Source organism: Stenella coeruleoalba (genome assembly GCF_951394435.1).
Source record: "Stenella coeruleoalba genome assembly, chromosome: 4".
In the NCBI taxonomy this organism is placed as follows: Eukaryota; Metazoa; Chordata; class Mammalia; order Artiodactyla; family Delphinidae; genus Stenella; species Stenella coeruleoalba.
Window position 1 is genome coordinate 33,201,142 of NC_137149.1, and position 22,902 is coordinate 33,224,043.

The following is a 22,902-nucleotide window of genomic DNA, read 5'->3' on the forward strand; positions in this document are numbered from 1 at the left end:
ATTCATAGTTATGAAGTATTTAAGAGAAGTATATAATAGTGCTGGTTGAAAGCAATCATATTTTTATAAATGTTTAAATTTTTAAAAACAGCTCATGCTTAATTATTAAAATTTAAAAACAGAAAATCACTAAGAAAAAAACCACATTAATTCCACTGACTCAAAGGTTACCACTTTTACCATTTCTATGCATTATTCTTATATATATGAAAATACATGTATACACACATGCATGTGTTTACACACACACTCACATAGTCACTATGATATACATCACCAAGCTGGTATCTTGGTGAATTTATTGTTTTATAGGGTCTTCTTCCCCTTGATAATATATCCTGAATATTTCCTCTACTAAGTAGTATTTTTCTAAAATATGATTTTAATGGGTGAATGATATTTCTTTATATGAATTCATTGTTACTTATCCTATCACCTTTTATCATGCATTGACATTATTTCCAGTTTTTCATAATTTAAGAAAAACTATGTTTGATAAATATTTTTCCATACTACTTTGTACAATCTATGATTATGTCCATGGAACAAATTTCCTAAAAGAAATTTCTATTGCATGCATATTTGAAAGTTTTTAATGCATATTACTAATTTTTTCTCCAGAAAGTTTATGTTGATTCACACATCTAAAACATGTCTATTTTATTTTACTTATTGATTTTTACTGAAGCATAGTTGATTTACAATGTTGTGTTAATTACTATGTACAGCAAAGTGATTCAGTTATACATATATATACATTCTTTTTTTAATATTCTTTTCCATTATGGTTTATCGTAGGATATTGAATATAGTTCTCTGTGCTATACAGTAGGACCTTGTTGTTTATCCATTCTATATATAAAAGCTTACATCTACTAACTCCAACCTCCCAATCCATCCGTCTCCCAAACCCCTCCCCCTTGGCAACCACCAGTCTGTTCTCCATGTCTGTGATTCTGTTTCTGTTTCATCGATAGGTTCATTTGTGTCATAGTTTAGTTTCCACATATAAGTGATATCATATGGTCTTTGTCTTTCTCCTTCTGACTTCACTTAGTATGAGAACCTCTAGTTGTTTGTATGTTGCTGCAAATGGCATTATTTTGTTCTTTTTTATGGCTGAGAAGTATTCCATTGTATATATATACCACATCTTCTTTATCCATTCATCTGTTGATGGACATTTAGGTTCTTTCCATGTCTTGGCTATTGTGAATAGTGCTGCTATGAACATAGGGGTGTATGTATCTTTTTGAATTATAGTTTTGTCCAGGTATATGCCCAGGAGTGGGATTGCTGGATCATATGGTAGCTCTGTTTTTAGTTTTTTGAGGAACCTCCATACCATTTTCCACAGTGGCTGTACCAACTTACATTCCCACCAACAGTGTAGAAGGGTTCCCTTTTCTCCACACCCTCTCCAACGTTTGTTATTTGTAGACTTTTTAATGATGGCCATTCTGACCAATGTGAGGTAGTGCCTTATCGTAGTTTTGATTTGCATTTCTCAAATAATTAACAATGTTGAGCATCTTTTCATGTGCCTTAAAATGCATATTTTATAGTTCTTCCCTACACACTTACTGTCAGAGTTTAACCAACAGCAAAAGATTGTAAACTCAAATTAGGATAATTCAAGAATGGTTATAATAATTAAAGAGATAATAATTACAAAGGTATAATAGTTACAAAGATAATCGTGGAATGTTGGTGAAAATATAAGAGATAATGCAGTAAATTATGAACACTAGCGACAGCCCTGTTACCACCTAAAGGCCAAAAGGGATCAGGGAGAAAGAGGTTATCAGAACATGAAAAAGGAGAAGCAGGTAGAGAAAGCCATCTTGAGAGGAACAGTGACCTTTGGTCAACAAACATAGCCAGGCCAAGGTGACTTTTCGAGTAGGGAACCAGGGGAATATATATCCTGACCTTACTCTCCCTATTGTCTGTACCACCTTAAAAGCCAGAGGACCGAGGGTCCCTCTTGTAGTTGCAAATAGAATCTTCCGCCCAGCAGAGAACGAGGCAGGAGCCAATGGAGAGTGAATCTGGAGGGACAAAGAAAAGATATCCCAGAACACTTACCTACTTTTTCTATTTCTATGATTGTATATACGTTTTTCTAATATTTCTATGATTGAGGTAAAAAAGTTTTCTTTACCTATTTGTGTTTATTTTGCCAAGTATATGTATACATCTCCCCTCACTTCATTTTAACTAAGCAGATTTTTTTTCTTATTGGTTTGTCTTATTGATTAAAAGAGTTCTTTATATAATAAGGGCATCTTAAATTTTTTTCATGTATATTTCTCTTCTTTAAGAGTTCAGCTTTTTCCGTATGCTTAAAAATAATTTTAGTCATCAATACTTATTCTTTTGTGATTCCAGTTTTTACACATAATTTTTTGTTCCACTTATAAATCATTTTGCTTTGTAGTATAAGATAGAAACATGATTTTATTTTACTCTAGGTAGTAAATGATGCCAACACTATATCCTAAATAATATACCCTTTCCCCCAGTGATTTGATATGGAATCCTATTCTTTTACCAAATATTTATATGTATTGGAGTCTGTTTCTGTGCATCCCATTATGTCCTGTTTGTCTTCTAGTCTATTCTGGTGCAATATCATGTGGTATTATTTTATACAGTTTTAACATATTACAATGTATTTTATTATTTTTCAACATTTTCTTGACATTCTCACCTATTTAGTCAAATGAACTTTAGAACTTATGTTTCAAAATCAAAAAGAAAGATCCTTTTAGAGTTTTGATTAAATTGTAATATATTAATACATTGTTCTGAGGAAAAATAAAGATCTTGTAATACTGAATCTTTCTTTCCAGATAGCATTTTATGTCTCTCAGGTTTTTCAAATGCCCATCACAAAACTCTTTCATTTTCTTCAAATTCTCTTATTTCTAAGTATTTTGTTTTGGAGGAATATTTTGATATTGTGATTGAAAGCTTTTGCTCCTTGTGTTTTCTTACTGGCTGCTGCTGCTGTAGAGAAAAGCTAATGATTTTGTTGTATGTATGTTGTAACTAAACTGTACCAAATTCTTACCAGTTTTATTGGATTTTCCTCTGATTATTCTAGATTTTCTAAGAAGACTATTGTCTAAGAAATATATATTTTTCCAATATTTACACTCAGTATTTAATTTTCTTATTATCTCCACAGCAACTTTCATAACAATAAAAATAATAATGCTGATAGCTACAATATTATTTCTCCATTTTTATTTTAATAAGTCTGCCTCTGTGGCTCATCATTAATTAGAATGTCAAATATTTGAGATAAAGAACATCTGCCTTAATGAAATCTTTCATTGTTCTAATTAACTTGCCTTCTGATATGTGTTTACCATGAGTTTTTCTAAAATTGGGAATAAATGTGAAGTTTTATCACATATGGCTTTGTGTCACCTACAGTGATGATTACATACTTCATATCCTTTGACTAAAGGTGATGAATTATTTTTAAAATTGTCCTAATATTGAACCGTCCTTCATTCCTGGAATATGCCCTACTTTGTCATAGTATGCCATTCTTTTAAATTGCTACCGCATTCAGTTTTCTAGTTTTGAGATTTTTTAAGAATCTATATTCTTAAGGAATATTGGGGGTGGTGTTTAATGCTATCTTTGTTAGATTTAAGAATTAGGTTATGGTCACTTCATAAAATAACCTTTCAATGTTTTCTTTGCCTTGGAACAGTTACAAGATAGAATTGCTTCAGGAAAAAAATGTGTTTGGCACCTTTCTTTAAAGTAATCATTTAAAAACTTTAAAATTTTACCTTTAAAATTTACATAGTCTATTCAATTTTTCTGTGACTTTTGAATACACACACACACATATCATTCATCAGTTCTCTTCAGCTCTACTTAGGCCTATGGATATTTAGGTCTATTCAGATTTTATATTCTTTTGGGAATATTTGGAATCAATTTTTTTTATTTTTTCAAATATTTTTACATGCTTATATTCTTTCTCATTTATAGATAATTAGAAAGGAAGGAAGGAAGGAAGGGCGATATATAAAGAAAATATATAGAGAAAGGAAAAATATAAAAATATGTTTGTTTATATTTTTCTCATTTCTTATCAGGCACACATTTCACATACAGGTTTTCCAATTTTATTGATATTCCCCAAAGTTTCAACTCTATTTTTTTTATCTATTTTTTCCTTCATTCATATTTTTATTATCACTAAATTATTTTGCCTACTTTCCTAGGGATAGTTTTTTGTGTGTGTTTATTTTTTTGCCTTCTTTATGTACACCTAACTTCTTTCAGTTAATTAGAGTACATTTTGTAAGCTTATATGGTAGCAACTGTCATCTTCAATTTTTCAGTTGAGGAAAGGAGAGATGGCTGTGAGAAATTATTGAGGCAGATATAGATTTCAGTGTTCTTGATTAACCATTACAGTGCCCAGAGGCTAGAGAGAATCTTATGATTTGCCATCCCTGAACAGTCTGTCTAATAATCCAGACATAACAATAGACTCTGTAATGTTATTTAATCATATTTTTATTCACTCATTCATTCATTAAATATCTATTAAGTTTTTTTGGTTCCAGACCTTGTGCTATCTTTTGGAGATACAAATATGAAAAGACATAGAACCTGCATTCAAGGATGTTGTAAGTCAAGAGGAGAAACAGATAATGTATTACAAGTATAGTAATTACTATGATGGAGGTATATACATGTTGTTTGGGAAACATATACATAGCACAAAGTTACTCAGGAAAAGTAATAGAAGACTTAGAAAAACCATTTTATTCATTTATATTCAGCAAATATATTTTAATATCTTTTATGTGTCAGATAATTTGCTGAGACCTGGGGAAGACATAGGCATAAAAGTCATTTTCCTTATCCTTGAGGAGCTCTCAGTCTAGTGGGAAGTAAATAATCCTATTATAATAAAGATGTATACCTGATACCTATGCAGACACAGAAGAAAAACTAAGTAAGACTGCCAGGAGTCAAAAAGACTTTCTTTACAGAGAAAATAGTATTTGAGCTGATACTTGTAAGGTGAGCAGGGATTTATTAGATGGACAAAGTGCGGCATTCTAAGCAGAGGGAACAACGTGGGCAAAGGTGACACAGTGGTATAAAAAGGCAAATAGTCTGCTAATGCCAAAGTACATGGTACAAGGTGGTAAGGGATGAGAAAAAAAGGTGAAAGATAACAAACATTGGGCTTCCCTGGTGGCGCAGTGGTTGAGAGTCCGCCTGCTGATGCAGGGGACGCTGGTTCGTGCCCTGGTCCAGGAGGATCCCACATGCCGCGGAGCGGCTGGGCCCGTGAGCCATGGCCACTGAGCCTGCGCGTCCAGAGCCTGTGCTCCGCAACGGGAGAGGCCACAACAGTGAGAGGCCCGCGTACCACAAAAAAAAAAAGATAACAAACATTTATTGAACTCTGACAGTGTGTCAGACACTATTCTAAATATTTTATATAGATTAACATTTAATTCTTACAGCAGCCTAGGAGGATTCAGATAAATGCTGTTATCCCACTTTATAGATGAAGAAATTGGGCAGAGCAGTTAAATATCATGTCCAAAGTCACACACTGATGAGTGGGCAGCCAAGATTTGAGTCCTGGTAGTCTGACTCCAAAGCCTATGGTCTCCTGCCTATTATAGACAGAGACCAATTTATAAAAGGCTTTATATTCTATACCAAGGAATTTGGATTTCACTCCATCAGTGTCTAGAAGCCATGGAGGTGTATTTAATTATAAAATTTACATGATGAGATTTTTATATTAATTCATGGCATTTGGCATATGGATTAGAAGGGATAACTTTAAATGAAGAGCGAAGCAGAGAAAAAAGGAGGCAACAAGAGGGGCAAACAGCTTCTACAGTCCATGTAAGGGATGATGAAAGCCCTGAGATAGAGCAGTGAATCAGGCAACAGATTCAAGAGTTATTCTGGTGGAATTTGGGGATATGTTTGATGGGAATGAGTAATAAGGAAGAATGAAGAATCTACGATGATTTTCAGATTTCTGTCCTGGGTAACTAGATTGAAGTTAGTGCCAGGACCCATGACAGAAAATATGGGAAGAGTGTTCTAGATACTGGCTCTGTATTCTCATAGTTAATATGCCAGGCAGGCAAGGATTTTTAAGTACCCGCAAATCAGTCAGTGTGATATACCACATTAACAAATTAAAGAATAAAAACCATATGATTATCTCAGTAGATGCAGAAAAAGCTTTTGAAGCATAAAAAAGTTTCCATTTATGATAAAAACTCTCCAGAAAGCAGGCATAGAGGGAAAATACCTAAGCATAATAGAGGCCATATATAACAAGCCCACAACTAACATCATACTCAATGGTAAAAAGCTAAAAGCATTTCCTCTAAGACCAGGAATGAGACAAGGATGCCCACTCTCACCACTTTTATTCAACATAGTATTGGAAGTCCTAATCACAGAATCAGACAAAAAGAGATGAAAGGAATCAAAATTAGAAAGGAAGAAGTAAAGCTGTCACTGTTTGCAGATGACATGATGCTATACATAGAAAATCCTAAAGACACCACCAGAAAACTACTAGAGCTCATGATGAATTACGTAAAGTTGCAGGATACAAAATTAATATATAAAAATCTATTGCATTTCTATATACTAACAATGAACTATCAGAAAGAGAAATTAAGGAAACAATCCCATTTACCATCGAATCAAAAAGAATAAAATACCTAGGAATAAACCTACCTAAGGAGGTAAAAGACCTGTACTTGGAAAACTGTAAGACACTGATGAAAGAAATTGAAGATGACACAAACAGATGGAAAGATATACCATGTTCTTGGATTGGAAGAATTACTATTGTTTAAACAATCATATTACCCAAGGCAATATACAGATTCAATGCAATCGCTATCAAAATACCAATGACATTTTCCACAGAGCTAGAATAAATTTTAAAATTTGTATGAAAACACAAAAGACCCCAAATAGCCAAAACAATCTTGAGAAAGAAAAACAGAACTGGAGGAATCATGCTCCCTAACTTGAGATTATACTGCAAAGCTACAGTAATCAAAACTGGTGCTTGCACAAAAACAGACACATAGATCAATGGAACAGAATAGAGAGCCCAGAAATATACCCGCACACCTATAGTCAGTAAATCTACTACAAAGGAGGCAAGAATGTACTATGGACAAAAAGTCTCTTCAATAAGTGGTGCTGGGAAAACTGGACAGCTACATGTAAAAAAATGAAATTAGAACATTTTCTAATACCATATACCAAAAAAAAGTCTACCATTTCAGACTCCAGGTACCATGACAAAGTCATTCTCCCAGTAGTTTAATGAACACAGTAAAATACCTGTCTTGTTACCAGGTCTGGATTTTTGCTTGCTTGGTTAGCATTATCAGTAACACATCCAGATAGCCCTTTCAGAAAGCCCACTCTACTGAAAGATAATTTTTATCAGTAACGTTGCTAAATAAATTCTGACTCTAGGTTAAAAATAGAATATTAATTTTTTAAAAAAGTCATTCTCATACCAATTGGTTTCTGATGTTTGGATATCTAAGTTTAATATAATTGTATGTACAGGTTCTTGGGCAGAAATGATAAATGATAATTATATGTACAGCTTCTTGGGCAGACATTTTCAGAGCTGTTCTATAGTTATTCTAAATTCTTGTCCATTGTCAATAAACAAAGTTCCATGAATTTGAAACCCTAGTCACCCAGGAAAATACTGATGTCAGTGATACTAAATAAGATGTAAATTGTATAGAGGAAGTTTTACTTTTTTTTTTTTTTTTTTTTTGCGGTACGCGGGCCTCTCACTGTTGTGGCCTCTCCCGCCGTGGAGCACAGGCTCCGGATGAGCAGGCCCAGCGGCCATGGCTCACGGGCCCAGCCGCTCCGCGGCATGTGGGATCCTCCCGGACCGGGGCACGAACCCGCGTCCCCTGCATCGGCAGGCGGACTCTCAACCACTGCGCCACCAGGGAAGCCCGGAAGTTTTACTTTTATGCCCCTAAGTGGATATTGTATAATGAATAGTAAAATTGCATATAAAACTGTCTAATAAAAGGAAAGCTAGATTCTGTATTTTTATAATTATTTTTTTAAAAAAGGAAAGTGGTATAATTTGTCCAAAATATAACTTACTAATCTACTGAAGTTAATTTGCAGAGGAACATGCTTGCAGCATATTAAAGTTCTTTGCTGATACACACAAAAAATTTCAGAAAGTTATGAATTTGTCAGTGACTCCTCTCTCCTTCTGTTCTTACCATTTCACAAGGCAATCGGTCTTTCCTTTGAAAAAACTCTTCACATATGATGCATTTGATTAGAACCAACACCAAGGTCAAATCTTTCTTAAATCAGTCAGTTCTGCCTCATCTCTTTCTATCACATTTGAGCCAGGAACTTGTAGTGAAGCAAAAGAATAATGCTTTCCTATATGTGTGACTAATAAAAAAGTAAACATCAGTGGTAGGGAATACAGTTACACAGTACACTGCTAAAATGAGATACAGTTTCCTGTTCTCTCATATGCTATAGTAATTGATATAAAAAACCTGAAGATATTCTGTACTGGCTATAGTTTGTCTCTCTATAATGTTCTCAATGTTTGTGTTGTTTGTGCTTTTTTTTTCAGTCAAGAGAATCCATTCCATTAAATGACCTAAAGTCAGAAGTATCACCCCGGATTTCAGCAGAGGACCTGATTGACTTGTGTGAGCTTACAGTGACAGGCCACTTCAAAACACCCACCAAGAAGGCAAAGTCCAGTAAACCAAAGCTCCTGGTAGTTGACATCCGGAATAGTGAAGAGTATCCTTTACGCCTGAGGTTTTAAAGGGTGGTACTGCTTCATTCACATTGCTTCCTTTTAACTTAAAGGGCATGTGGTAGGAACAATGAACATAGTTGGGATTCCTCTGAATTCAGATAGCTAAATAACTCTCAAACTGGTTGCCAGAACAGACTTGCATAATGTTTCATAAGATAACATTACATACCAGAAACCTTAAAATATTTCCCAGACAACACCAGAATAGTGGGCTCTTTTCTTGGTTTTTGTGTTTCACTGCTGTATATTGCTGTTCTTGTGGGAATCCTTCCTGGTATAGATAAAACTTTAGCAAAGATGAAGCGTAAGTATTTACTTTGTCTACCTCATAGCCTAGAGAGGAAAGTGAGCCAGATCTCAACACTGAACTTTTATTTATTATAATTTTCAAAATATTGGCTTATAGAGAACATGTTAAAGTATTTTCCACTGACATTTTAAGTGTACCATAACTTCTGGTGGTTTTGCTTGGCATTAAAGTATGAAAAGTTACAAAATAGTAATAGTTCAGTCTTTCTCCTTATATTTTCATCATCTTTCAAATCTTTGTAAAGCATGCCTTGGTGCTCTATACTCTAGAATCTAGGTAAATGATTTTCAGATATTTTTTGAACCAGGTAACTCCCTTTTAAAATAAAATCTTTCTTAAAAACTCAATATATAAAATATAAATGTAGAAGTTTTTTACAATTAATTTTCTTCGTAAGTTGGTGGGAAGTGAGACTAAAGTAGGCAAAGGCCGCTTATAGAGAATGTTGCATAACATGCTAAGAAGTTTGGGTTTTATTCCATAGGCTGTGAGAATATTAGAGAATTTTAATCAGGTAAGTGGCATGCTCAGATTTGTGTTTTAGAGAGATTAATGCAGTGGGAAGAAGGATGAGAATGGAGGTAATGGTGCAGGCAAGACTAGAAGGATCGAATCGCCCAAAGATTTGATGTGCATAAATATTCCTTCATATTTGCAGTCACAGAGACTGAGGTCTCTAGCTTCACACTGAAATAACCTAGTTTTACCAGGCCCTTTGGGTTGGTCTCTGTGCTGGAGAAAATCCAGGAAAATGACTTCTGTTGCTGTTTCTTTCTTTTTTTCTCATACTGTATTTTGACAAAAGAGAATTCTGTATCATGGCACTTACAAGTATTGATAAGTAGTGGTGCCACTAGCTAGGAAGGCCAGGAGGCATTTAGCGTATTTGCAGCTGCCACTAGTTACTCTAGGTTTGGCTCAATTCTGAAATCTATTTACTCAACAAATATGTTAGATGTATTCTAGATACTGTATTAAGCATTGTAAGAGTTTCATAGATGAGATAAATAGAGATCCTTCCTATAAATTATTTAAAGTCTTGGTGGAAATCAGGTACATTAGTATGTTTTATTTAAAATCAAATTGCTGTCATGAGAGATATACAGATACTGTGGCAAGGGAAAATTTCATGGGGAAAACTCTCAAAACATGGGTAATACTTGAACACTCAAAAATATGGAGAAAAGCTATTTAGGCAGAGAAAAAGACAGGAGCTAGGCAGAACATGGACTGGAAACAGCATGTAATTCAGTTTGGCTGGGATTGAAGTAAATAGTTTAGTTCTATTCATAAGGGCTGAACTGAGAAATTTGGGCTTTGTCTTATAGGCAGCCATGGAAGGTTTCTCAGCATGGATGTGATAATCAGAGCTGTGTTTCAAAATTTCTAATGTAACATCGTGAATAAAATGGATTTCCAAGGGAAAAGGTGAGAGTTGGAGAAAACAGCTACTGCGATAGTCTAAGCTCAAGGTAGTGAGTGTCTGAAATAGGCAAGTGAAAATGGGACTAGAGATAGGAGGATGCTATTTATTAGTACACTACAGTTGAATATTGCCACTATTGAGATGACAAAAATGAGGTTTTAGATTGACTTGGGGACGGTGGTGCTGTTCAAGGAAAGCAACAATAGATTTAGCAAGAAAAAATGATATCTAAAGATATAATTTTTATAACAGTTAATGCTATTTAGTTATATAATAGGAAACTTTTGGCTTTTGATATATTAATATTAAAGGTATAACATTTACTTTGAGCTCTTTAACACTAATTATAATTAGCTAACATAGCAAACAGACAAGACAACATAAAAGTACGCATACCTTCAGAAGTGGTCTGGTAAATTTTTACGGTATGCGGGCCTCTCACTGTTGTGGCCTCTCCCATTGCGGAGCACAGGCTCCGGACGCGCAGGCTCAGCGACCATGGCTCACGGGCCCAGCCGCTCCGCGGCATGTGGGATCCTCCCGGACCGGGGCACGAACCCATGTCCCCTGCATCGGCAGGCGGACTCTCAACCACTGCGCCACCAGGAAAGCCCAGCTGTGCTCTCTTAGGATTTAAAAAACATGAGATTATTTCTGTGTTGAATTTTGAGCCATTAAATATTTTAAAGGAATTTTAAAATCTTTTAGTAAAGTGAAGAATTTTTTCTGGAATATGAACATTTACCTATGTAATTTACCTATATGGTGTACCTATGTTGTTCTTACAACTGATATATTTTTCTATCTGCTTGATTAAAGTATGATGCATCTACTTGTCGTACTTTTATATAGACTGACTTATGAATACAGGAAAGTCTTCGTATCTTAGAAACCTACAAGATAATGCATATCATCCTTACCTGTTAACATTGTTCTAATAAACCAACTCTTTTTATCACAAAAAAAATTTAAGGTACAAACACCTGACTTGGTGGCTCTTATAATAACTAGATGCTTTTTTGGTTTTTTTATAGCTACTATTATTCCATGGAAGAGATTTCATTGTAATTACTGCTGACTTCTTTAATCATGTCTTGTATCTTTTAATTCCTTCAAAGACATCATCAAAAATCCTAATAGCAAAAATGTCTTATAAACATTGAAAGGTAAAAAGCTAGTGTGTGTGCCATTGTTTTTTATTGTGGTTTTTGCCAAAACCAATCTGAAAATTATGGTGGACATTGTTATAAGTACACTGTCAAGATGTATATATGATTGAGACTAATTACCACATAAATACTTGGGCTTCTATTGCCTTAATACTCTCTAAACTGGGTATTTTGAAGCTGAAGCTTTTTAAGTTTACAGTATAGTGTCTGTCTGTTGGGTAGTGCACTCACTATAGAACCTCTTTAAGTGTGGGTATTGTTTACCCCATGCCTGTGTTTATGCTGGCAAGCGCTGGCTTTTCTAAATGCAAAAGGCAAATGCAAAGAGTCCAAATTTTTGTCTAGAATATGAGGAAAGCAATGAAGTAACAGTCGTAATCCTAAAATATATATTGTTGCATGTTCGTCTCTAATACTACCTTATTATTAAGAACATATACATACTTGTCTTCCACTGCAGTACAAGGAAGTAAAACTTCCGTCCTTAGAACATGGAGAAAGTGCTTATCTCAGTGTATTCTGTATCATTTTGCTCTTCCTGCCATGTTTTGCCCAGGATTAATCAGAGTCACTATATGTCAGAAATCAACTTCTGTTTTACTTTACGTATTCTGTCCAATTAACACAAAATGTACAGAATCTATTCTGTGCTCGTTTTTCAAACACGTAATATTTTATTATGATTATGAAAGACTCAGAAAGTTAAAAATAGTATTCAGCTGCCTACCTTTACAGTATAATCTGACAGCCTCTCATGTGTTTAGAAATTGCCTTAAAAAGTTCTACTTCATCATGTGATGTTTGTGTCACATGAGAATTTCTAATGTAGGCAGTGAAATGTAAATAATCACCAAGGAAACAAGATCCTTAAATAACCGAAATTGTCTTCATTGTCCAACTTACTTAAAAAGAAAATGTTCATTGTAAATATATTAATGTGTAACTAGGCCAGTCTCGTTCTCCTCTGCTATTTGCCAGTCTCACAGTTAAGGATAGCTATTTACAGGTTTGACCACCCTGTCTACAAGCATTTGTGCTTACCCAATCTTATTTGCACTAGAATTTTTATGACAAGAGTGTTCTTGGATGAGTGCTTTTATATGTCTTCCAGGATTTTTTGCTTGAACTAAACTAAGAATAGGGGAAGTATGGTTTAAGACATTTTTTTCTTTTGTGTCTTATCTTCCAAAGTGTTAAAATAGCCTGAAAAATGTTTGGAAAAGTTTTGCATTTTGGATTATAACTTTTCTCTTACCCAAAAGACTCTGTTGCAATCTTACTTCGTCAAGCATTTTAACATTTAATCTAGTGGTTTTTTTAAAAACATCAAACCATAAAGCACAAAAGAAAATTCTAGGATAAGTTTATGACATACTTGTATGACATACTAAAGTGTTATTTAAAAGCACATAATAAATTCGTGATATTGAACCCACAAAATCATCTAGATGCTTATCTATGATTTTAGATACAGATATTAGATATTGGGTATTTGGATACAGATGGGTACTATTTTTAAACCAAATGTTTATAGAATTTATCTTGTAAAATAAATTATTTTATTTCTAGAGTCATTAATTTTTTAACATCTGGCTGAATAAAATATATATAGAAGGCACTCAAATGTGATTTTACATTGTTAAGCTTAACACAGTCTGAGCATTGTCTTTTATCTTTTATTTTGATTTTGAAGGGAGAGAATCTAACTGGCTCAGCCTATCTGACACAGGATATCAGCCTGTGTCAGATGTCCACCTTCACTCATCCCCTCCCTCCTATCCTGTCAGTCCTGATCGTGGCAGGATCACCTGATACAAACATGACAGCCTAGGCTCACCCTTTCATCAGGGTCAGTAGTTGAGCTCCTTTCAAACAAGAAGGTGGGAGGTGGGCAGGCAGTGCAGACATGTCTGCTAGCGCATTTGACTAGTACAGATTTGTATTGCTTTTGGTATTCAAAAAGCACTAGAAAGGAAAAATGTTCATGGTTGATACTGGCTGTTTGATAAACACAGAAAGTCTCTCTGCCAGTTGATTCAGACTAGCAGATGTAGATATATTTGCTGAGAATAATTGAGTTGTTAGGTTCAGAGTTTCTGAAAAATCAATTATTTTTATTTTAAGGTATGTCCTTATTGAAGATTAAAGTGCTGTCGGAGTAATTATATGCTGAGTACAAAGTCATTTCTGTTCATGAAAACTGCAGTTGATATTTTGAGTATTGAGTAATTATAAATGTTTGAAAAACTAGTGCTGTTGAAATTCAAGGGTGATCTCCTTATGATCATAAATTCTCTGTTCATTCTAGAAGACTCTAATTAAACAGTATACACTGGAATGATAATATTTATTCTACCTCTCATTTCATTTTTCAGAACTTTTTATGTCCTTTCCCTCATTATTAATGCCAGATGCCTTCTTTAAAGAAGAAAGGATGAAGCAACAGCTGACTAGAAATTTAAGATACATGTTCAACCTCCACCATCATTCTTGAGAGTAGGAGCCTCAAATTTCTCCTCTCTCCATTAATGAGGGAAAAAGAAAGACAGAGAAACAGGAGAAGTAGTATTCTAAAGGTGAACCTACAAACTGGGGCAACTGAGAAACTGTCATGTCAATAAATAATTATAATTTTCCCCCTTCTACAGGAATGACAAATGAGTCTTTTTGGGGGGTTGGGGGAATATTCATTGCTTGTGACATAACTTTTTAAAACTCTACGACTTTTCCATTTTGTAAAGAACACATCTAAAGTGGAAGTTTAGGGGAAAATGCTTCTATTGAACACAAACATCTCTTCATGGTCGTTATCAGTGATTGTTAGGGAAGAGATGAGATACTGCCTACATGTCTTATAAACTAATCTTTACATTCACTCCCCTTCTAACCTTTCTCCACATTGTTGCCAAAGTGCAAATGTGATCTGTTACTTGTCTGCTTAAAATACTTTCTGATTTTCATTGCTCTAGGATAAAGACCAATATTAACAACATGATCTGCAAGGCCCTGTATGATCTGGCCTCTGCATCCATTTCCAGGCTCATCTTATCTCATGCTGTCTTTGTTCTCTACACCAGTACTGGCCTTCCTTCCTTTCTCCTGATTGGTCATGTTCCTCCCCAATATATGCCTGACATTTCTGCCTGAAAATGTTTGTCCTTTCCACCACCCTATACCACCTCCATTCCATCCTGTTGCCTAATTAACTTTTATTAATTATTCATATTTTACCTCGGCCATCACTTAGTTCCTTAGTGGAAACCTTCCCTGTCCTCCCCAAATTGATATATCCTATCAAAGCATCATATACATCTCTTTCAGAGCAGTTTTCGCAGTTTTTATTTTATGCTTTTTTGAGAAGTTATTTGATTAATAATAATATTTCAGAATCTTCCTCTACAGACTCTATATGAAGAATCATCTTTTTAATTTCACTTTTTAAAATTGTACTTTTTAATTACTTTTGAAGGAATATTTTTTTCTTTAAGATCTTATGATATTTCTAAATATTTTAAGCTTAAGCTTTTAATTCCAAAATTACAAGTAATAGTCAATGAAATCATTAAAACCCTTCTAAAGTACAAATATAGTAAAACATCACCCCCTTTAGAGAACAGAAAATTGGAAAGAATGGAAATAGCTAAGTTTACTTGAGAAATAAACCAACAACAGAAATGTTTCCAGCCAGTGCTAATGACCTCTAACAATTCTAAATAGAGTCCCATTTAGCAGTTGCTTGCCCAGAGTAGATAAGCTTTTGCATTATCAAGTTACATCTGAGAATATCCATTTGGCTATATTTCAGATCTTTAAAATAATCATAATAATAGTAATGAACTGAAAACCATGAATATTGTACAAGCTGTGTGACTGCCATTTATTTGTTGCATTCTGATCACTTTCACAATACTTCATTTAATCAGGAAAGTCTTCTTTATATCTTTGGCTAGTCTTCTTCCTTTCACTTGTTCATTGCATTTTCACATTTAACTTTTTTTTCTGCAGAGGTGCCTTACGTTGTTTAAATAAAATACTCATGAGCATGGAAGATGTTTAGAACTGTCAAATGTTCAGAAAAGAAAAAAGTAAAACTGATGAATAACTGAAGTAGTAATTAGTAAAAGTTCATTGTGCACACACCAAAAGACAGTTTGCAAACCAGGAGCGGTGGAACCAAAACATGGAGTGAGGCTCAGAAGTGTATTGTTAAAAAGCAGCAGTGACTATTTTTCAGCAATTGGTTACAATATTAGAATTTTCTTAAAGGGAATTGGTTAGTGATCATCTCATATCAATTTAGGGGAACAATTTAAGTTTCACTTATGATTTTCAGAGATATAAATAAGTGACCCAGGTCAAGTTAGCCTCACTTGTCTTGCAAAATAAGCTAAATCTTCACTTGTATGATTAAACTGGTTTCGTCTGCTCGGAATTTTCAAGTCTGGTCTCCATTTGTGTTTGATTTTAATGGTATTGTCTTCTGAGAATCAATTACCTCTGTGAGCTTCTGTCACAGATTCAAGTCTGCACACAAATAAATGTTTTCCTTAACTTTTTTTCTCAGTTTTATTCGGGGTCACATTTCAGGCAGCATCAACATTCCATTCAGCACCGCGTTTACTGCGGAAGGGGAGCTTACCCAAGGACCTTACACTGCCATGCTCCAGAGCTTCAAAGGGAAGGTCATTGTCATCGTGGGGAATGTGGCAAAACACACAGCAGAGGTAAGTGTACGCAGAAATGTCATATGACATCATGATGAGCTTTTTACCTGCCCACTGCAACAGATTGTCTAAAAGTGTTTCTTCAGAAGCTGGTTGCATATCAAATGAGCTTTGAAGATCTGTCTATAGTCTTACATAAAAGAGATTGTCTTACCTTTTCCCAGTAAAAGAATTCAAGCATTTTTCCTCATTGTGCAGCATCAGGGTCAATACTAAGCTTAGGAAACTTCAAATGATAGCCTAAGGTGTTTTGTTTTAGTTTTGGTGTTTTTGTTTTTATCTACTTCCTGAAATTATAAGAAGTAGCTTCAATTCCTTCCATTGTAGAAAAACACTGGGGCTTGATTAGAGGTTGTGAAAGCTGACCATGATAGAAGTTGTTGTACTTGGGGGTTTTGTTTACTATAGGCTCAAAGCTTTATGATGATAGAGAATTCAGGAAGGATATCAACTTTCAAATATGAGGACTATGAAACAATAAAATGACCTCGCTCTCTTCTGGCTATGTTCTTAAACATTTTGAAAAATAAAACAAAGAGTAGCTTTTGGAGGTCAAAAACATCACCTTTATTTTTTATAAAAGGCAAGTTAGAGAATAGGGAGTATGAGAACCCAAGGGGCTTGTTTACAAATCCCCCTGTCAAACTTATCAAAATGTACACTTTGAATATGCATGTTGTTATATGTCGATCATAGCTCAGTAAAGTTGTTTTAAAAAAACGTATCTAGATGTAGGCAACATTAATAACCCAGAACAGGCCCTTTTTCTAAAAGGACGGAAGAATCTGCCCCTGGCAAAGTAACAGAGATAGTTTCCTCCCTGCAGATAGCTTATGCAAATAAACTGAGTAATCCAGAATGGTGATCAATGGAAATATAGTCAAGTAAGAACTTTAAGACTTTTGGTCCTAGACCATTTTAAGCATCCAATAATCCTTGTCTCAGAAGTACAGAGCTAATGGTAGTATTGGCTTTTGTTTGTTTGTTTGGTTTTGTTTTTGTTTTTGTTTTTGTTTTTTGCGGTAAACGGGCCTCTCACTGTTGTGGCCTCTCCCATTGCGGAGCACAGGCTCCAGAGGCGCAGGCTTAGCGGCCATGGCTCACAGGCCCAGCCACTCCATGGCATGTGGGATCTTCCCGAACCGGGGCACGAACCTGCGTCCCCTGCATCAGCAGGCGGACTCTCAAACCACTGCGCCACCAGGGAAGCCCGGTAGTATTGGCTTTTGACACTAAATTAAAGCCATCCTTGATGAAGAAGCTTAATTGACCAAACTAAAGCATATCTGAGTGGATATTAGCTATAAATCTTAAATCACTCCCCTTCTTTTACATAACTGTATCTAGTGTCTGACAGGGAATAATCTAAATATACCTGTTTCAGAGAAGGTCAGTATAGTAAATGACTAATATGCAATTTTAATAAGTAAATGAGGACATTTTAGAACTAAAGCCATGGTATCTGAATTACTTTGATGTAAGTTTGTTATCATTATTATTATTTTACTACCACCACAGTACTGCTGCTGCTACATTAATCTGTATTGTCATATCATTCCAATGAAAAATATCCATTTTCAATTACAATGCATATCAATACATTCAACCCATAGAAATACTGTTGAGAATCACATATTTCTGGATTCCCCATAATATATAGCCTTAGGAAGAAATCTTTACGGTGATAATAATCCCAATTATTGACTGGTGTTTGTGTGCTAAGCACCGTGATAAGTACTTTCATATGTAATCTCTTTTTATTCTTCATAACAATTCTATGAGGGAGGCATTATTGATTCATATTTTATGTATGAGGAAAACTGAGACTCAGAGTTTATCTAATTTGTTTATGTCAGAGCCAGGACTGCAACATGAGTCTATATGACTCTAAGCCATACCCTTAACTCAGTGAGCAAGTAAGGCTTTTGAGTCTGAATGCTGCCGTTTGTCCTGTTTTTTAAAAATAGACTTGTTCTGATTTTTCACAGATCACAATAGTTCCTCCCAGGATATGAACCCAAGGCCTGAAATAAACATTTATGCTCTAAGTGCTAACAAGCTTAAGCCTCTACTTTCATAAAGCATTCACCATTTGGAAGATGTATCTAATAAGTGGACCTGTATAACTGAATCTTCTTAAATATGTCAAATGTTTCCAAACATCCCACTCATTGTATTAATCTCCAGATTTATGTTTATTCTGATTTTACTTTATCATAAAGGTCAAAACACATATACAAATAAAAGGATAACTCATTTCTTTCATTAAATAACAAATTATAAACCATTTGTCATGTTGTGAAATGCTAGTCTATCACAGTGTGAATAAATTTAAAAGTTCAACATATGAAGGAAATCTGGAAGCAAGACTATTTAGATGAAGTAATAACAGTATTTGAAAATAATAGTAATAAGTGAAGACCCATCACATTCTGAATAAATTAGCCAACGTCTTGCTTGTCAGAAACCAGATGCTACCATGAACAGTTCCTTCTTCCTCAAACTCTCCATGATTATTCATGCTTGTAGACAAGTGACTGAACAAATTGTATGCTCAGTTATTAATGCTTCAATCCAACATCAGGAAATAATTTTTGAGAAACAGTTTTAAATATCTGTATAGAGATGTGTCAACTGAAAAAAATGTACAGTCTAAAATTTGAGAATTATGTTTTATTCAGTGGACTTACTGAGGACTTAAGCTGGGGATATAGCCTCTCAGATAGCTCTACGGGACTGTTCCAAAGAGATAAGGGAGGAGCCAGGGTATATAGGACTTTTTGCTAAGGAAAAAAAAAAAAATGTAGTTGAACATCAAAAGATTATTGCTAATCACAAAAACAGACATCTCAAGTTAATGATTTTAGTGCTTTTCTGTGTATGGGAAGATGCAAGAGTCTGGGCTTATTGAAATTATTCCTTTGATATGCATCTTAACTGCCTTGGGCCACTATTCTGTTTTTCTCCATCCTGAATTCCCCTCAGGGTGCATCATCACAGGCTGCTGCAGTGGCTAATGGCTTTATGGCTGCAACATTCTTTGTTTACTGAAATGACTGGTGACATTCTTTATCCACAAATGTACATTTTTTTAATATAAATTTTATTTATTTATTTTTGGCTGTGTTGGGTCTCCCTTGCTGTGGGTGGGCTTTCTCTAGTTGCGGCAAGGGGGGGGCTACTCTTCGTTAGGGTGCACTGGCTTCTCACTGCAGTGGCTTCTCTTCTTGCAGACCACAGGCTCTAGGCACTCGGGCTTCAATAGTTGTGGCCCGGTGGCTCAGTAGTTGTGGCTTGTGGGTTCTAGAGCACAGGCTCAGTAGTTGTGGTGCACGGGCTTAGTTGCTCCGCAGCATGTGGGATCTTCCTGGACCAGGGATTGAGCCCGTGTCCCCTGCACTGGCAGGCAGATTCTTAACCACTGCACCACCAGGAAAGGCCCACAGATGTACTTTTAATAATTTTTCTCATCATGGGGCTAAAGAGAACTTTAGATATTCATTTGCTTATATTGTTCCATCATCTTTTTGTCTGCTGTACAGATCTGTATGACTTTACTGATGCTTCTTCCCCTCCTCACCCTCCCTTTAAGTTGGAAGCATCTAACTTAAAGCATATTTACTGAATTCTACTGTGTGTCCATGGTTGTACTGGATATCCTCCATTTGCCCCACCTCCCATCATAGATCCATTCTCCACACTTCTTCACCTTGCTCTCTGCCCCAGATGGCTGACCTTCATGTCTTCTGGCTTCCAGTTGTTGAGCTTATGGGGAGCTCTGACAAGTTATGGGAAGGAGGGAGGTCAGGATATTTATCCCCCTGGATCCTTCCCTCAAAATTTTCTCGGTTTTGCTGTGTTCCTCTACTAAAGGTTAACACTGCTCTCCAGTAAGCCTTCTCTACACCACTCTCTTTCCAGCCCCCGGTCCCTTTAGCTCTAGGGGTGGCAACAGCTCTGCTTTTTGGTAGTGCAGGTTTACTACACCATCCCTTATGGTTCTCTTACATCCCACCCATACCCTTGTAATTAATCTCATTGTAAGTAAAACCCCCTCAATTTATCCTCAGGGCTTGTTGGAACCCTGACTGTTACAAGGATACTATTTAAATGTATGATTTTTTAGTCAGACTACATTATCTGCTCTGTTCTGTTTCTTACTAGCTGTTAATTTGTGCAAATTGCTTAACTTCTCCAAGTCACCACTGATTCCTTTATAAGATGGGGAAAATAATACTTACCTCATGGCATTGATGTGAAGATTTCAGATTAGGCAATAAGGTTCAGAACAAAGCCTGATAGTTATAGGCACTCAGTTGATTTCACCTATTAATTTTATTTTCCAGCACTATAATTTGCATATATGTGAATTTAATAAGTACTGCTTTATGACGATAGTATAAAAGTTCTAGAGTTTGGGAGTAACATCAGCAAAATGGCAGAGTGGGCAGCTCTAATCTCCCATTCCTCCACAGAAACACTGAAAACAAGTAGAATCTGTACTTTGTTGAATAGAAGTGGCAAAAGCAGGCATCCTTGTCTTCTTTCTGACCTCAGGGGAAAAGCTTTCAATCTTTCACCATTGAATATGATGTTAGTTGGATTTTTTTCATATATAGCTTTTGCCACATTAAGGAAATTCTCTTCTACTTCTAATTCATTGAGTGTTTTTATCATGGAATGGTGTTGAATTTTATTAAATGTTTTTTCTGCATCAATGGAGATGATTATAATTATGATTTTCCCTCCCTTCTATGAATGCGGTATATTATGTTGATTGATTTTCTCAAATGTTTAACTATCCTTGCATTCCTAGTGTAAATTCCATTTAGTCATGGTGCATAATCCTTTCAATAGGCTCCTGAATTCAGTTTGCTGGTATTTTGTTGAAGTTTTTACATGACTACTCATCAGTGGTATTTGTAGTTTTCTTTTCTTGCAGTGTCTTGGTCTGGCTTTGGTAGAAGAGTAATGCTGATTTGTAGCATGAGTTAAGAAGTGTTCTCTCCTCTTCAGTTTGTTGGAAGGGTTTGAGAAGAATTGGTGTTAGTTCTAGCCAGAGCAGTTAGGCAAGAAAAAAAAATAAAAGGTATCAAAATTGAACATGTGTTAGTTTCCTAGGGCTGCCATTAAAAATAACACAAACTGGGTGGCTTAATGCAACATGGATCTAGACGCTAGAAGTCTGAAATCAAGGTGTCAGCCATGTTCCTTCTGAGGCTCTGGGTGGAATCTTTCTTTGCCTTTTCCAGCTTCTGGTGGTGGCCAGCAATCCTTACCACCCACAAAATGGTAGAAAATATTTGTAAATTATATATCTAATAAGGATTATTATCAGAATACAAAATCAACACACAAACATTAGTTATATTTCTATTCATTAACAACTCCTATAACTCAACAACAAAAAGACAACCAAATTTTTAAGTGGGCAAATATTTAGACATTTTAGACATTTCTCTGAAGAAGGTATACAAATGTCCAATAAGCACATGAAAAATACCTGACATCATTAGTCATTAGGGAAACACAGATCAAAGCCACAGTGAGCTACCACTTCACACCCAAGTGTTGGCAAGAATGTGGAGAAATTGGAACCCTGGTGCATGACTAGGGGAATGTAAAGTGATGCAACTTATGTAGGAAACAGTTTAATAGTTTAGCTATTCCTTCAAAATGTAAACATAGAATTACCATATTACCAGCAATTCCACTCCTAGGTAAATACCCAAAAGAATTGAAAACATGGGCTCAAACAGAGACTTGTATGCCAGTGTTCATAGCAGCATTATTTACAATGGCCAAAGGTGGAAACAACCCAAGTGTCCCCCAACAGATGAATGAACAAAATGTGGTATATACATATAATGTGATATTTTTCAGCCATAAAAAAGGAGTGAAGTTCTGATGCAAGCTACAACATGGATGAACCTTGAAAACAGTTTAAATAAGCCAGACACAAAAGGACAAATATTCTATGATTCCCCTTGTATAAAATATCTAAAATAGGCAAATTCATGGAGACAGAAAGTAAATTAGTGCTATTAGGGGCTGGCTGGGGGATGGGGGAATGGGAGTTTTTGCTTAATGGGTACAGAGTTTCTGTTTGGAATGATAAAGAAATTTGGAAATGACCAGTGGTAATGGTTATATAACATTGTGAATTTACTTAATGCCACTGAATTGTACACCTAAAAATGGTTTAAATGGAAAATTTCATGTTATAAAGTTTTATATTGACTTTTTTTAAGTTCTAGGGTTTGATGTCTTCAGGATACCCCACTGTCCCTAATTCATCTAAGCCCTACAATTTTTAGTCAAACAGTAGTGGAGGATCTTTCATGAGAGCTGTTCTGATCAGGTCTCATCTTTTTCCTCTGTGGGTATTAAAAACA

The 22,902-nt window shown here is 35.3% G+C and overlaps 1 protein-coding gene across 7 annotated transcripts in view; it reads left to right on the forward strand.

Moving 5' to 3' along the window:
- TBCK (TBC1 domain containing kinase) overlaps positions 1-22,902 on the forward strand; it is a 244,075-nt gene that overhangs the window by 196,571 nt on the left and 24,602 nt on the right. For 6 of the 7 annotated variants that reach the window (XR_013827926.1, XM_079919204.1, XM_079919201.1 and 3 more), the window contains 2 exons: positions 8,684-8,859; positions 16,348-16,507. Coding sequence is in view for 6 of the 7 variants with exons in the window: in XM_079919204.1 (XP_079775330.1) it covers positions 8,684-8,859; positions 16,348-16,507 (336 nt within the window). In the remaining variant the exon portion in view is untranslated. Of the gene's footprint in view, positions 1-8,683; positions 8,860-16,347; positions 16,508-18,495; positions 18,705-22,902 lie in introns of those variants that run through there. The other variant, XM_079919205.1, reaches the window with a different exon arrangement.